The sequence below is a fragment of the Chlorocebus sabaeus genome, chromosome 4 (genome assembly GCF_047675955.1).
Source record: "Chlorocebus sabaeus isolate Y175 chromosome 4, mChlSab1.0.hap1, whole genome shotgun sequence".
NCBI classification, from domain to species: domain Eukaryota; kingdom Metazoa; phylum Chordata; class Mammalia; order Primates; family Cercopithecidae; genus Chlorocebus; species Chlorocebus sabaeus.
In genome coordinates this window covers 3,210,384-3,227,997 of record NC_132907.1, presented here as the reverse complement: position 1 = coordinate 3,227,997, position 17,614 = coordinate 3,210,384, and the positions used below count along the sequence as shown (strand labels likewise).

The 17,614-nt window shown below is 37.9% G+C and overlaps 1 protein-coding gene across 20 annotated transcripts in view; it reads right to left on the bottom strand.

The window, feature by feature from the left end:
* Positions 1 to 17,614, bottom strand: part of ARB2A (ARB2 cotranscriptional regulator A) — a 481,527-nt gene that overhangs the window by 416,048 nt on the left and 47,865 nt on the right. For 15 of the 20 annotated variants that reach the window (XM_073014612.1, XM_073014598.1, XM_073014594.1 and 12 more), the window contains 2 exons: positions 14,497 to 14,598; positions 12,119 to 12,219 (listed from right to left, as the gene is read on the bottom strand). In XM_073014612.1, coding sequence (XP_072870713.1) covers positions 12,119 to 12,219; positions 14,497 to 14,566 — 171 coding nt within the window. In that variant the 5' untranslated portion in view covers positions 14,567 to 14,598. The remainder of the gene's footprint in view (positions 1 to 12,118; positions 12,220 to 14,496; positions 14,599 to 17,614) is intronic. The other 5 variants (XM_073014605.1, XM_073014604.1, XM_073014613.1 and 2 more) reach the window with 1 other exon arrangement.

Sequence of the window (17,614 nt, the reverse complement as noted above, 5' to 3'; positions counted from 1 at the left end):
AACCCCCCTGCCAATCCCCACCCCTGATCAAAAGGAAAAAGACTGCAGCACTGATTGGCTGACTTTGGGTAAGTGGTGGGGTACCAGGGTAAAGGATGGGACTGGGTTAGAGGCCCAACTTAGGGGAGTTAGCGTGTCTCCTAAGATAGAGAGGGTTGGAGGTACCTCTTAATAAAACCTCTTTTCAAAACACATTGACTATTTATTAATTCTTAAAGAGGTTTTCAAGATATATATCAAAGAAAACACAAAGACCAAAATAAGGCAAGAAAACAGAATCTTCCATTATAATATCTGCTGAATTATAAGTTCTCCATTTAACATTATAATAATTCAGTACTGACATAAAAGAGAAAACTGATAAAATTTCACAAGTTACATGCCGTTTCTACCATCCTATTTACTACTTAATATGGTAGCCTTTCCAGTCTTTCTCTGAGTTTAACAGAAACATTATTTCTTGGCATTCAACTCCAATATATATTATATATACACTAAAGTACTAAAATGGTACTTTGAGAGTTACCATTTCACACCACTCTCCCACCTCCTTAAGCTGATAGTATTTTTCTAAATTTGGAGAAATTATCCAAACTTATTAAGGGCTGTGTATTGTTTTCAAGCTCTATGTGGATAGTATAAAAATATACACATATTAGCAAAAGCATTTGTTTGACTATAAAAACATAACTGTGTGAATGTAAAGAATTGTTTTGTGTATTATGGCACTGCATTCTAAAAAACAAACTGAAATCTCAGTTTATTTTACTTACACAATAAGTTTAATTTACATATAAATGATAGTGCATTTCAGGAGCAAGACTTAAAAACAATTCCTACTGAATGACTGCTATAATAATCTCCTTACGAAAGAAATAAATGTAAACTAAAACAACAGTTGTGAAACATATATAGTAGCGCTCAGCTGAAGACAAAACTCGATATTTAGTAGGAAAATGCTAAAAAAAAAAAAAAAAACCAGAAGGGGTTTTTGTTTAGATTTCTAGTTGAAATCAAAATCTGTTTCCTTAAGTCTTCAACCTTGAGTATATCAAAAGCTATTTATTAAGGTAGGCTTTCAGGCAGTAAATTCAAATTTCCACTATCCTCTGTATACTCCCCTATGATGATCAATCAGAAGAGAAGATGGTTTTTAGTGCTTCTGTGTCCAGGACTTGATGAAATCCTTTCGACAGGTTCTCGGTTAATGAAACTAACAAAGTACTAAATTATTTCCAGAATTTAAATACAAAGGTTCGTCTGTTTTCTAGGAACTGTGGAAAGTTACATAAGAACTTATGTTTTTTAAATTATAATGATAAACATTCGAAGTTTGAATACAAGTGTCAGAGGTGTTTGAACCAAAGCAACTTCATCTTGAATAGAAGCTGGGTAAAATGAGGCTGAGACCTACTGGGCCACATTCCTAGACCATTGAGACATTCTAAGTCACAGGATGAGATAGGAGGAGTTCAGCACAAGATGCAGGTCATAAAGACCTTGCTGATAAAACAGGCTGAAGTAAAGAAGCCAGCCAAAACCCACGAAAACCAAGATGCCCATGAGAGTAACCTCTGGTCCTCACTGCTACACTCCCACCAGCACCATGACAGTTTACCAAATGCCACGGTAACGTCAGGAAGTTAACCTATGTGGTCTAAAAAGGGGAAGCAGGAATGATGTACCCTTTGTTTAGCATATCATTAAGAAATAACCATAAAAATGGGCAACCAGCAGCCCTCAGGGCTGTTCTGTCTATGGAGTAACCATTGTTTTATTCCTCTACTTTCTTAATAAACTTATTTTCACTCTATGGACCCGCCCTGAATTCTTCCTTGTGCAAGATACAAGAACTCTCTCCTGGGGTCTGATCAGGACATCTTTCCTGTAACATCTTTCGGCAACTATAGAAGGGACTATAGTGTGGAAACCCCCAAACCAAAGGCTAACTTTGGGTAAGTGGTGGGATCTGGTAACATCTTTCTGGCAAACTGTGAAGAGATGATACTGAAGAACACCCCCTGCCAACCGCCACTCCTGATCAAAAGGAAAAAGACTGCAGCACTGATCGGCTGACTTTGGGTAAGTGGTGGGGTACGAGGGTAAAGGATGGGATTGGGTTAGAGGCCCAACTGAGGGGAGTTAGCGTCTCTCCTTAGAGAGGGTTGCAGGCACCTCTTAATAAAAGGCAAAGACCGACCTTGGGTTAGAGGCCCAACTGTGGAGGGTTAGAGTCCCTTCTTTAGGGGCTAGAGGCCCCTCTTGGTAAAGTCCCTTTAGACTAAGAATGAGTTTGGCCCCACAGGATGTTAACTGCTTTTCTCTGAATTAATCTGCCTTGTACTCTTTGCTATTGCCTACGGGTGACAGGATTAGGCATGTACAGGATTGTGAGACATGGGGAGCTTTTTCCTCTCTAAAAGGGAAAACTTGAGAGCTAATGGGACCGCTGGAAAAGATCCCTTCTTGACTGACAAGTGGCTGCCTGAACTTTTGATTCAGTGTGGCTGCAATGGGTGGGTCTTTCTCTGGCCTCCCTGAGCTCTTCACCTTCCTCACTATGCCACAGGCAATCCTTTTATCTCTCTCCATTCCCTTTCTTATCTCTTCTATTACTCAGGGCAACCATCTTGCCCAGAGATCACAAGTTGAAACTCCTGGTCGGAGGTTGGATTAATGATGACAGGGCCCAACAGGGGGCAAGTTTGAACCTTGCCAGTTTGATATTGGGTGCTAAGCAGAAGGGCTAACATCTGTGTTTTGTCACATGTATTTTGCTCTGGCCAGAAAAGAAAAAGATAACTTTCCTCTGTGTTGTGACTTGGCCCCCAGGGCTGTGGTGCAGCCAGCCAGGTTACCAGGGCTGCTGAGGAAAAGGCAACCCAGAAGCCTGGCATGTCAGCAAAAGGGTAAGAATTTCTTACTAGTCAGACTTCTGGCCTCTCTGTCTCTCTCGGTCTCTCTCTCTGTGCAAACCGGTTGAATAAATGGTAAAAATCACTATTTATCTCCCGTAAAGTTTTGATTAATGGGAAAAAGGATTTGTGCGGCTAGTGTTAAGCTGCAGTGAATCTAGTGTGCTTTGTGTGTCCTTCTGTATTGTCTGTCACAATGAGGGGCACCTTAGGATAGAACATGAGCTTAGAACACCTGTAAGCCCGCTTTTCAAGATGGCCCTGCAAACTGGTCAGTCATGTCCTTGGGAGCTTGACCTTGTAACCACAGGGCCGTGCTTTATCTTTACACAATGGCGGCCCAGGTTTAGGGTCCAATTCCTGGTTTAGGGAATGGGTCCTTTATCTTCTGTCTCTCTGTGTATTTATATGTGTTGTGAGCGTGATGTTTATATATGAAGGAGCTCAAATTAATTGGTTTAATAATAATAAGAGCTTAAATCAAATATATTGTCAGAAAAGTAAAAAGTATAATGCCTTTTATTCATGTGACTTAAGTCATCCTTGGCAAAGACAGTTTTAAAGATTATTGGTAAAATAAAAATATTTTCAAAATGTAAACATTTGGTCTAAATTATGTAGGTTAGATATTAAGTTTCCTAAATGCTTTGAGATCATAAACTGCTTCTTTGACTATTAAAAACTGCTCAATTTACCTACTTTGGAGCATTAGATCCTAGACAAGGCCTGGGAAATGCGGAGTTAGCCACGTCCCCTAGCTATGATGGAAAGAGTCAGCCCCTATCTGCACTCTGCCTGGTGTGCCTTAGGCTAGTCTCCACATGTAGTACATAATTAAAATCTTGAACTTACCGAGATTTTTCACGAAAAATGAAAGTTACTAAGAGTTAACAGTGTAACATGTAACTGATACTACAGAAGAAACAGTTATACATGCAAGGTATGTAAAGAAAGTGAAAGGTATTTTTGATAAAAGATTATAAGAAGGCATGGGAATGTGAATTTCCTGCCTACATTAAAGGTTTAAAGGACTGTTTTAAGTTAGATGAAATAAAGCTGAAGGTTTAAGCAAGTTGTGGAAGGTTTGCAAAAACTTAATCTAAAAAAAAAAAAAAAAATCTGTGGGTGAACATATTGGCTAAAGTAAAAGGAGCATTATTCAGTTTTTCTGCAAACTGAACATTGGAATAAAAGTACAACAGGTTTTTCTTAGAGCACTGATCTGCTCTTTAACAAAAGATCTGCTTTTAACAAAAATCTGTAAAGGGTTATAAAAAGTTTATGAGAATCTTACCTTTTGGTCAAGCATTAAAATTGGGTAGATATGTCTATAAGGCTTTCTTAAGAATTAGGTGTAATTCAAAGGTAAAATTTGGCTTATTTGGTATAAAAGTCATACAGGAAGTATAATCAAATGTGAAATGGTGTTTAACTTTCTTTGGGTTATATTTACATAAACTTGTTATTAGTATGTGTTACAAAATTGTGTAAGATTCCTATAATTCTGATATGCCTCAGTATATGTCATCAGTAATAATAATAATTGTTATATAAAATCACTATATGTCACAGAGGTAACCAAATTTCTTTGTCAATCGTGCTTTTGACTGTGGCTGCCCTAAAATATTTCATCATACACAGGTAATTGTTGTCTTGTTTTAATCCTCTTTAAAAGGTGGTTTATAATCAACTATAGAACTCTAACAGGTGTTCTTAAATGAAGGTTTCTGATAACTTTGGAAACTGTGACATCAGAATAGAGGAAAAAAACTTTCAGGACTCTCATGGAGACCTGAAGTGTTCCTGAATATCAAGCAGAACTAAGGAGTTAACTGAACAGACTGAACCAAAAGAAAACTAAGGTAATCTTTCTAACTGTGCTTGAAACACTGCTGATCTTTTTGTTTTACAGTCAAGAAAACTTTTCTTTTGAGGTATTTACAGCTTTTAGCAATTGAGTATACTCCTGTGAACAAAATTTGGAGGATAGTTGCTTCTCTCTACCTGATTTCTCCAAAATTTGGAAACTAGTTGTGAGTATTCTTAAGTTACAGCAATATAGTTAATTGCATAAGTGCAGTAAGAATCTGTTTTCTCTTGTAACAGGACACAATTGGAAAAACTGGTTATTTTACTAAGTCTTTGACTGAAACAGCATGCTTTCCTTTAAGGAATCAAATTTGACTTGTAGAGCCAATAAAAGCCTCTTGCAGACCTGGCCTCATACCTTGCCTACACAGTACCTGTACAGGGTTTCTGACCTGTGGCAAATAAAAAATGTCACTTTCTAACAGGTCCAGGAGACCCAAGTTATCTTGGGACCTCAAAAGGAGAAAATTTACCCAACTCATAGGTATTTGAGGGTACAAATCCATGGCTGGGCTCGGCTTTTAAAAAGTCTTATCTGAGATTCCCTATGGAACAGAGTTCCATCAAAGCCAATTTTTAAAGCCTAAGTGAAAAATAATTGTTCTTGCTGCACTTTATACAAATAATCAGGCCAAGTATAATAAAGCAAATTGGTCTTACCATGATTTGTCTTTAGTAAAAATGGAAAACTGGAGAGAAATTATGTTTCAAGAATTATGATATACTTGTTACTAATTTCTAATCTCATCAGTTGTTTTTAGGTTTGCTTCTGCAATTTTGGCTAACCCTGCTTATTCTTGTGAATGAACCAGTGATCTCTGACTGCTACTCAGAAAAAACAAGAGGGTTGGGTAATATAAAAATCTGGATCAGTAGTCTAATTCTGGGCATGTATTGGAATTGGCTAGCAACCCCATATCAGCTTGATTCCAACAGTTGCCCAGTTCATGGAACACATTCTAATTTAGTTTACTTGGGATAATTTTACTTATTTTGCTTTAGTATTGTGGAATATATTGCTGTTGTACTCTTCGTGTAGGAATGCACAATAAGTTTACTCAATGTTTTCCTAAATTGAACACTTATTAATAGTCCAGATATCACCTCTTGTCAGAACTCAAGAGTCATGAATGACCCATATCAACACTTTCTGACTGAGCTCCTCTCTACCACATATACAGAAAGAGATCCTCAGAGTCAGGCAGGAATATCATCGCCCCTATTCAGCCTGAAGAAGTTACAGAAGATAGATCTTCATCCCTCTGCAACCCTTAGGATGAAGGGTTCTCCTATAAAAGGGAGGGTGGAAATGTCAGAGGCGTTTGAACCAGAGCAACTCCATCTTGAATAGGAGCTGGGTAAAATGAGGCTAAGACCTACGGGGCTGCATTCCCAGACAGTTAAGGCATTCTAAGTCACAGGATGAGACAAGAGATCGGCACAAGATACAGCTCATAAAGACCTTGCTGATAAAACAGGTTGCAGTAAAGGAGTCGGCCAAAACCCACCAAAATCAGATGACCATGAGAGTGATCTCTGGTTGTTCACAGCTACACTCTCACCAACACCCTGACAGTTTACGAATGCCATGGCAACGTCAGAAAGTTACCCTATATGTGGGAGGCCGAGGCGCGTGGATCACCAGAGGTCACGAGTTGGAGACCAGACTGGCCAACATGGGGAAACCCCATCTCTACTAAAAAACACAAAAATTAGCCAGGCATGGTGGTGCTTGCCTGTAATCCCAGCTACTTTGGAGACTGAGGCAAGAGAATTGCTTGAGCCTGGGAGGCTGGAGTGCAGTGAGCCAAGATCATGCCACTGCACTCGAGCCTGGGCAACAGAGCAAGACTCTATCTCAAAAAAAAAAAAAAAGAATAAAAAATAAAATAAAATAAAAAATAAAAAGGAAGTTACCCTATATGGTTTTAAAAGGAGAGGCATGAATAATCCACCCCTTGTTTAGCATATCATCAAGAAATAACCATAAAAATGGGCAACCAGCTGTGTCTATGGAGTAGCCATTCTTTTCTTCTTTTACTTTCTTAATAAAATTGCTTTTACTTTACTTTATGAACTCACCCTGAATTCTTTCTTATGTGACATCCAAGAACCCTCTCTTGGGGTCTGTCTCAGGACCCCTTTCCGGTAACGTAAGTGTTAAAATCTTCCAATAAATTATGCCATATATATGTCTATTTTTATCAAATACTTTTAAATCACAAAAGCCTTAATAGTATGAAACTTCTAGCTCTTAAATGGAAATTGAAATAATTAAAATTGTTTAGCTTAGAAACAGGAAAATTATCATTTTCCTTTCTTCAATAAGAAAATACACATCTTTAAGTTTAAATTAGGAATATTAAAAAATCTCTAAAATGCACAGGTCCAGAATTTATACTAAACAGTTTATCTATTTGTATCACACTATTTATTATTCAACAAATATTGTGAGGACACAGAAAGTTTCCCCAAAATTACTTAAAAACATACATTTTTTAAAAATGCAATGCAGAGTGATAAGTAGCATAAGAGATATACAGTAAACTCATCCATTTACTAACATTGCTTCCGTTTTTAAACTCTACTTATTTGAGTCTTCCTAAATGGCATTCATCTTTAACATCATCTTAAATCATTTTTCATATAAGATAAAATAGGTAGAAAAACAAAATGGAAAGAAAAGAAATGAGGAGAGATTATAACAGAAGCGATGAGGGAAGGCTTCCTAAAGGAGGAGACATCTGAGCCAAAACAGGAAGACAGATGGAGGTGGGATACAGTGACAAGGGGAGAAGGACATTTCAAAGGGAGAAAACAGTGTAAGATAAAAGTATAAACTGTGAATGAAGAATAGAATAGTAGTTGGTTAAATTTCACTTGAAGGCATGGCTCAGAAATGGAAATTATGAAACATTGTAGCAAAGAACCACCATTTTTCTGAGAGAGAGAGTAATTTTTTTTATTATTTTCTCTTATTTTCTCCTTTTCCCCTGTTCCTCAGCTTCCTATTTAGTCCTTTAGAAATGCAAATATAACCTTTTACCTCCCCCTCACCAGACATTCCCTACAGGGTAAGTTCATCTAACTGTGCTCCAAGAGGAATCTCTCCTCAAGAGTTGACAGTAAATTTGCAGACCAAAGTATGCCCCATGGAACTCTCACTCTGGGACAGGGAGGAGGGGGAAGAGGGGGCTGGGGGGATAATCCTGGAACTCATACCTACCAGCAGGGCAAGTGGAAAGCATACCCACTCGGCCACTTTTACAACTTGCTTCTACCCAGGAAGGCACCAACTTAACTGCCCAGTAGATAAGGAACCAGCTAGCAAGGGGATTCCCTGCCCTTGCTTGTTACCTCCTCTAACTTAGAAAAGTGCCTGCTTCCTGCTCCAAGAGTAAGGTGACATTTAAAGGTAGAATGTTTGTGCCTCTTTCCTCAAGCTAGTTTCAGGAGAAATTCACTTTTTTTTGTACCAGACCTCACTCCTGCTCATGGGATTCTGCACACAGAAAGCAATTAACCTGCTTTTTGGTTACAAAATGAATGAAAAGACAGGCCACAGATGCATTAAGTCCTGCTATCATGAATTCCAAACAACTGATTAACTAGAGTGAAAACTGTGTCATTACTGGGATATACCCAGAACTCATACAACTAACTCCTACGATGTAGGAAATAAAATTCAATTAATAATTAACTTCCAATACTGAAATTATGAATCAAAACAAGTATTCCAAATATGACATGAGAAGCAAGATGGTACGGTACAAATACTGTAATAACCAGACCTTCACTCTCCAATTCCTAGGTGTTTTTGTGTACTGTGTTTTACGTTAGGAAAATACATTTACTTTTGATCAATATATTCAGAAGAAAAAAGGTTGGTACTTAAAGCTGAGGAGTCCACTGATCTAAATAGAAACACTGCATTAAAAGTTAAATGCTATGGCCAGGCACAGTGGCTCATGCCTGTAATCCCAGCTCTTTAGGAGGCCAGGGTGGGCAGATCACCTGAGGTCAGGAGTTTGAGACCAGTCTGGTTAACATGGTGAAACCCCATCTCTATTAAAAATACAGAAATTAGCCAGGCGTGGTGGTGCGCACCTGTAATCCCAGCTACTCAGGAGGCTGAGGCAGGAGAATCACTTGAACTCGGGAAGTGGAGGTTGTGGTGAGCCGAGAGTAAGCTGAGGCACCTGGCGCCTGGGTGACAGAGTGAGACTCCATCTCAAAAAAAAAAAGTTAAATGTTATAATTTTGGGTAATCACTTGGGTCCAAATTGATTGTGAACACAAATGTGACAGCAAGCACAGGAGGCAGTAATGTAGACAATACAGAATATGCTCTCTCTCTGTAAATAACCATCAGAGTAAAAACTCAAATATTTGGATTTCTTGTCAACTAAAGCCCACCAAAAATAAATCTGTGACCCTCTATATATCCAAAGAATTAGGTATAAGATCCTAGACAAAAGGAATCATTTACACATGGAATGACCTAATAAGACACATAGCTGGAGTTTGATATAGATGATGTTGGAGGATACAAGTTGATGGCATAAATGATGCAGATGCCAAAAAGGACAAGGTATATTTGGAGACTAGCCACCTGTCCAAGTGAGCTGGTGGTGTACATGGCTTATGGAAAATAGTAAATAAATAGTCCCATTTAAAAACAAATTCAAAAATCACAAGCTCTTTTCTAAGGCCATTATAGTATGGTTATTCTATAATCAAAATACTACCAGTTTGCAACATATAAATCAAGTGGAAATCGGTTTTTTTTTTTTTTTTTTTTTTTTTGGGAGACAGAGTCTCACTCTGTCGCCCAGGTTGGAGTGCAGTGGCACGATCTTGGCTCACTGCAACTTCTGCCTCCTGTGTTCAAGTGATTCTCATGCCTCAGCCTCCTGAGGAGCTGGGATTACAGGGGCACACCACCATGCCCAGCTAATTTTTGTAATTTTAGAAGAGACGGGGCTTCACCATGTTGGTCAGGCTGGTCTTGAACTCCTGACCTCGCAATCTGCCCTCCTCGACCTCCCGAAGTGCTGGGATTATAGGTGTGAGCCACCATGCCTGGCTGGGTAAGCTTTTTTAAAAGTGTAGCAGAAATTATTCAGGGCATTGAATATATTTAGATTATAAATGCCGTAGAACACTAACAAGAACTGTGAAGATTCTTTAACTGTCAGATTTTACACTCCATAAAAGCTAGCAAGTTAGCCTGCATAGTCATGGTTGCTGTCAGATGACATCAGTCTTCTGGATCAGAAACAAAAATTAATTGGGGTACAGCAGGCAGCATGAGCTTCATGTTCTCACGAAGTCCAATCTCTTGCTCCTCAAATCCCAAAGAGGCAGTGTCAACAGGCCCAGGTGGATGCCCAGCGTGCAATAGGATTGTATCACAGCTGAGGAACCTCAAACTTAGGAAACCCAACCTTCTAAAGGGGCTCCTAGCAAGCAATCCTTTGCCATCAGTGGGGGAGGGAGGAACATTACCTTTTGCTCCTGGACGGCAAACGAATCTGCCTACGGCCTAGGAGGGAGACACGACATCTGTCTTTGAAGCCTGTTTCCTATACAGTTGTCCTTGAAAAGATGATCCAGAGCAAAAGCTGTCAAAGCCTTTGCTCAGAGACATACAGAAATGCAGGAGATCAAAGAATTGTCTCCCAGGAAAAGATATATTCTTCATGCTATTATACTTATGTTACCAAATATTCTTTATGTCATAATTTAACCAAGTAGTTCATTTTTACTACTCTATTTAAAAACAAAAAAATACAGAAATTTCAGCCTTTCCTTGAAAAGTAAGGTAGCTATCTAGTTATCATACTAAACTTATGTGTCCACATGCATTTTTACTAAAAATAAAGACTTAATATGACACAGAATGAGTAAAGCTTTTCACTTTACCAAACTATTCACCTAAACGGCAAATGACATTTTCAAAGGTTCCTACAAGCAGTACCATGTGAAGTACCTAATGTTCACAAGGCCTATTCCTTTATCCAGTCAAAGATAAGTAGGTTAAATTCAACTTATTAGTCAAATACCAATATTCTTCACACAAATAAACACCTGAGAGAAAACTTATTCATTCTGGCATAGTAGAGGATTCAACCTCTTAAAAACATTTTTAGGCTCGGCGCAGTGGCTCACGCCTGTAATCCCAGCACTTTGGGAGGCCAAGGCAGGTGGATGACTTGAGGTCAGGAGTTCAAGACCAGCATGGCCAACATGGTGAAACCCCATCTCTACTAAAAATACAAAAAAAAAATTAGGTGGGCACGGTGGTGCACGCCTGTAGTCCCAGCTACTCAGAGACTGAGGCACGAGAATCGCTTGAACCTGGGAGGCGGAAGTTGCAGCGAGCCAAGATCATGCCACTGCACTCCAGCCTGAGTGACAGAGTAAGACCATGTCTCAAGAACAAAACAAAACTTAAAAAATCAAATTAGAATTTCGCATAAATTTGTTTTCTTATGTAATGACTCACTACGAAATATTATAGTCATGGGAAGAATAAGTTTGTGTAAAAACAGAAGCTTTTTCTTTTTTTTGAGATAGGGCCTAATTCTGTCAGCAAGGCTGGAGTGCAGTGATGTGATCACAGCTCCTTGCAGCCTTGACTTCCTGGGCTCAAGTGATCCTCCCACCTCAGGCTCCCAAGTAACTAGGACTATAGACACATACGGCTACTTTTGGCTAATTTTTCATTTTTTGTAGAGACATGGTCTCACTATATTGTCCAGGCTAGTCTCAAACTCCTAGCTTCAAGTGCTTCACCGGCCTTGACCTCCCAAAATGTTGGGATTACAGGTGTGAGCCACCACAGCTCGCCTAAAAACAGAAACTTTTTTTTTTTTGAGACGGAGTCTTGCTCTGTCACCCAGGCTGGAGTACAATGGCACCATCTCAGCTCACTGCAACCTCCACCTCCCGGGTTCAAGCAATTCTCCTGCCTCAGCCTCCTGAGTAACTAGGACTAGAGGCACGTGCAACCACGCCCAGCTAATTTTTGTATTTTTAGTGGAGATGGGGTTTCACCATGTTGGCCAGGCTGGTCTCGATCTCTTGACCTCGTGATCCACCCGCCTCAGCCTCCCAAAGTGCTGTCATTACAGGCATGAGCCACCGAACAGAAACTTTTAAACTGAGAATATGCTTCTAACATAACCACTAAAAATAAACCAAAAAAAACCAAAAACCTTTTTTGAATCACATTTTGTAAAAAGAGTACATAAACTGCTGCATCTTTAAAACTTTTATTCTGAATATTTAAAATTGGGAAAAACAAAGTTAAAGTAGTATATGTGACATACCTCTCCTAGAGCCTCGTATCTTTTCTGGTTCCATCTGTGCAAATCTTCCCGGTAGTTAAAAACAAATGGTTCCCCAGTTTTTATGTGTCTTAACTGTCCCTCTAAGAAGATAAACAAACAATATTGCTATACTTCAAAGTATATTTACAATAATACAAGCAGTACAACAAAGAATGTCTGATAAAAATTTAAAATAACTTTCTCAGAACAGTTTATCTTTTTCATTAGATTTTTTTTCTTCAGAAGTCAATATGACACAAACATATAGATTATATAACTAAGAATGGTCCCCAAGTACTCAAAAGTTATTCTTCTTGACCTTCATCTCTCTAATCTAAAGCAAACTAACAATATTTTAAAGCCTAATATGTATAAAGACCTCTCTAGCTATTGCCATGAACATAGGCCCAGTCCTCAAGAAGCTTAGAGGTTACCTGAGAAGTCAAATCATAAATACTAAGAAGTTAAGCAACTTTTCAGGAAGCTAAACAAACTAGATTGGAATACGTCAACAGTCTAAAAATCTGCCACTGGGGATTCATATAGACAATAAAGTCTAGAATGATTTTGGAAAAATGAAAACTATCTGTGGGCTAGAAGAGGTTCAGAAGGTTTCAGTGAGATTTCTCAACTAGGTCTTCAAATATGGGTAGGATGTCAAATGAAAACTGGAGAGAAGCAGTGAGCTAACACAGGCTCAGGCTATCAAATCACACTCCACAAAGCAAAGATCTTTACCGATAATGACTAAGCTTTACTAATAATTTCAAGGGTACAAGGAATCAAGAAGCACAGGCAAGGCAGGGAGAGGTCTGCAGCATCTGGTCATTTCCCCCAGGTCCTTTCCTCTCATTGGAGAGCACTCTCTGGCCCAAAGTAGATGAGGACTCTACGTGTGCATACACAGGTCATCTCACCCACTGGTGAGCATTTGGGTTATAAAATATTTCCATTTTCTGTGCCAAAGAGTTGTCCTGCTTCAGTGATGTTCTTCAGAGAAACATCCCCCATATCTAAACCAGTCATCTTGCTCAAAGTATTCTATAGAAAAGGACTCTCTTCAGAGCAAATATTAGTCTACGCTTATTTTATTTATTTATTTTTTTATTTTTAAATGGAGTCTCGCTCTGTCACCCAGGCTGGAGTGCAGTGGCCCAATCTCAGCTCACTGCAGCCTCCGCCTCCCAGGTTCAAGTCATTCTCATGCCTCAGCCAGCAGTAGCTGGGACCACAGGCACATGCCACCACACCTGGCTAATTTTTGTATGTTTTAGTAGAGATGAGGTTTCACTATGTTGTCCAGGCTGGTCTTGAACTCCTGACCGCAAGTGATCCACCCACCTCTGCCTCCCAAAGTGATGGGATTGCAGACATAAGCCACCGTACCCGGCCAGTCTAATTTATTAAATGAGTTAATTATCAGCACGTTTATAAGGAGAAAACATGAAGCCACTTGTCTCCTGAACAGGATTTTTTCCCCAGGGGTATTCCCGGGGTTATCAGGAGAGAAATACACTACAGGCCAATTGCTTAAACTCCTCTTCCCCTCCACACAACAAATATTACTACTTCTACTGGCATAAAGTAACTTTTATTAAAAAGCATAAAAATTAATATCAGAGAAAAGATCAAAGTTTCTAGTCTCTTATTTTAAACTCAACATCTTAGTACACAATGACTGTCACCATAACTCTTAATATCTATAACTGATATTAGAAAGGAATATCCACTAATACAGTGATGACAAAGCACCAATTCAGTTAATGCAGAACAACCAATAAAAAACTACAACTCAAATGCACCTACCCTGTAATAACACTACCCTTCAAGTGTAAGGGTGTACTATTAATCCAATGAATCATGATTCTCTGTTCCAGAAACATCTTTGCAATCTATACTATGTTCCTCCACATCCCAAGTGTAAAGGTTATTTTATTCAGAACTGAATTAATAAATTTTAAAACAAGAATGTTGCCTGAAAAATCATGGAAAACTACTTTAAAACATTGTCACAGATAATTACTGCCAGACACTTTGTTCTAAATAAAATGTGAGACAGTAGCATCTTTCTCTATAATTTAATTAGGAGTTCAAATTGGATACCAGGGAGTTAAAAGCTCAAGGTTGAAATGCATAAGCTGAATCAAATTCATGACCATTAGTTTACGTAACTTGACAACTACAGAAAATTGTTACTTGGTTCTTTCACTTGAATGAAGAATTTCACCATGCAAGGATGTCATTATTTCTCAAAAGAACACAGAAAACATTCTACTTGGCCTTTAAAAGTAGCAAATAATATCTGTCTTCTTATTCAATGAGCATTGCTAAATAAATTTTGCATATACTATATATATACTTATACACACACCACTTACTTTCATTAAAAGCATATTCAAATCCTTCCAGGGTATCAGGAAAATCAAGAGGAGGTTCATCTTTTTTCATTAGTTCATCCAAATCTATCCTAGATAATAAATCTAGAAGAGAAATGATATGAAATTTACTTATATTTATTTTCATAGTTTGTAACAAAGATATTTTAATTTAATTTAAAGTGTTCTTTGTTCTATTAATTTTTATGTGTTGCTTTAACTGATAATGTTACTAAATTGAATTCCCAAAATACTATATTATAATCAAGCACAGTATTAACATAAGCACTTTCAAAATCATAATTCTCAAAACAAGTATCACTCAGATTCTATACACCATTATATCAAACTTTAACTTCTTCCCTTCAAAATAGACAGCTATTAATTTGTACCTTATTCACCTCATTTAAAAGTTTCAGACATTAACGTGACTTTTAAAAAGTCATCAAATCTTATATATAACGGAAACATTTACGAAGAAACACGAATGTAAATAGTATTAATATAGCATATTATTCCAATTTTAGGCGGAAAACTGTTAAAATAAAACATGCTATCTAGCAAAAATTATTTCACATAGTTTCTGTCCTTCACATCATTTGATTCCATGCAACCAAGAAAACTCTGTCAAGGAGTTTTTCTTTTCCTTTTTTCTTTTTTCTTTTTGAGATGAGGTCTCACTCTGTCACCTAGGCTGGAGTGCAGTGGCACAATCTTGGCTCACTCTGCAACCTCTGCCTTCCAGGCTCAAGTGATCCTCCCACCTCAGCCTTCCGAGTAGCTGGGACTACAGGCGGGTGCCCCCATGCCGGGTTATACTTCGTATTTTTCACCGAGATGGGGTTTCACCATGTTGCCCAGGCTGGTCTCAAACTCCCGGACTCAAGTGATCTGCCCACCTCAGCCTTCCAAAGTGCTGAGATTCCAGGCTTAGCCACCATGCATGGCCGTTTTAGAGTAATTTTAGATTGATGGGAAAGTTAAAAGACAGTACGAAGAGTGTATTATACCCTTTACACACTTCCCCCTATTGGTAACACTTTATAACATCATGGCACATTTGTCAAAATGAAGAAACCAATATTGGTACATTGCTACAAACTAAAGCCCAGGCATTATTCACATTTCACAAGTTGTTCCATTAATGTTCATTTTCTTTTCCAGGATTCCATTCACGACACCACATTACATACAATTATTATCTCTCCCCAGTCTCTGTGGTCTGTGACAATTCTCAATCTTCCCTTCTTTTCCATGATCTTGACAGTTTTGAGGACTATGTGTCAGGTATTTTACAGAATGACCCTGAATTTGGGTTTGTCTAATGTTTCTGCTTATGATTAGACCAGGGTTATGATTTCTGGAAAGAATATCACTGAGATCAACTGCCATTCTCAATAGATCATGGCAAGGGGAGCATGATATCAACAGGACATCACCAATGATGTTAACCTTCATTACTTGGTTAAGGTACTATATAACATGCCAGGCCTCTCCACTATAACATTACTGTTTTTCCGTCTTCATAACGTATTCTTTCAAGGTGACTATGTCTGGCCCACCCTCAGGGAAAAAGAGGAGGAATTATTCTCTACCTCCCATAGCAGAGAACATCTAAATATATTATTGGAATTATTCTGTATGGAAGATTCATCTCTCTTCATCCATTTACACATTTATTCAATAACTTATTTATATCAGTATGGATTTGTGGACACTTATTGTATACTTTAGGTTATAATCCAATACTATATCATTCATTTTGCTCCCAAATTGTTCCAGCCATGACTATTGTAAGCTCTTTCAGATGTCTCCTGTGTCCCTTTGACATGCTCTTACCATTTTGCTTTTCATGCACTTCCTTACTTTCTACTACTAAAAGATGCTCCAGCCTCATCTTGTATCTTTCCTGCACCAGCCCTAGAATCAGTCTGTCAACAAGTATTTAATACCTTTTAGGCTCATATTGTAGGATGAGGCAAAAGTTCTCACTATCTGTCATCAAAGAGTCATTTATAAAATCACACAAAAAAATTTAAAACTTCAAATTTACTCATTTCCAAACAGATGTGGAATTATTTTTGTCTAATCAATAAATAAAGGTTAGGTTTTCAGCCTCTTCATTCTAACTCAAGTTCCTGAAGACAAATGCTCTTAGAATACGTTGTGAGGCAAACCAGTCCCTTTCCTACAAAAGAAGTATCTCAGAAATACCACTTTATTTCTGTCTCTCACAGAAATATAACAAATCCTTCTGTATACAACATCATCAAAATACTCTACCTCCAGTCACTAGCCTCTCTCTGTAGAACACAAAAACAAGCCATCGAATCCTTCATTAAAAGAATCACTGTTTAGCACTCTTCAAACTCATATCATATTCAACTCACATAAAAATACACTATCCTCAATATAAAAAAAAAGTTTGTAAACTCTAGTAAGACAAAAGTGTTGCATATACTGGGCTTAAAAAGGGACATATGCTGACAATTCTTCATTCACTAGTAAAGTTCTTGCCACCTTGTAAATCTTTTCAAAATAAAGACAGAAGGGTTTTAATATCAAAAATTGACTTGCAGTGACTAGAATGTTCTCACTTTTCTTCTTCCAATGAATTGAGGCTCTAGGGCAAAATCAGATTCCTTGACTTTGCAGTTATCTACAATTCAAAACTTACAAACCTTTTAATCAGAATAGAAACTGTTCATACATAAGCAGATTTTGCTTCTAATAGCTCTTTTCTATATCTATTAGCTTAGACCATAAATGCAGCCTTATATCTATATATCACTTTAAAGATTTCAAAGCACTTTCATATACATTATTTCATTTGATCATCACAATCCTATGAAATAGTAACAAGTATTATCATCTTCACTGTCTTTCAGACAAGAAAATGAACTCAGGTAAAATGGCTTGTCCAAAATCACACCTTAGTAGTAGATGGGATTAATAAAATAAACATACCTCTCAAAGCCAAACTCAGCACTCTTTCAAAATCACCACACTGATTCTATATGCTATATCAACCTTATAATATTCTAGCCCCCCTTTTCTCTGATTATATAAACAGTTATGAATACAAAAATGTGCTTTGGCTTTGCTCAAAATGTTCCTTTGA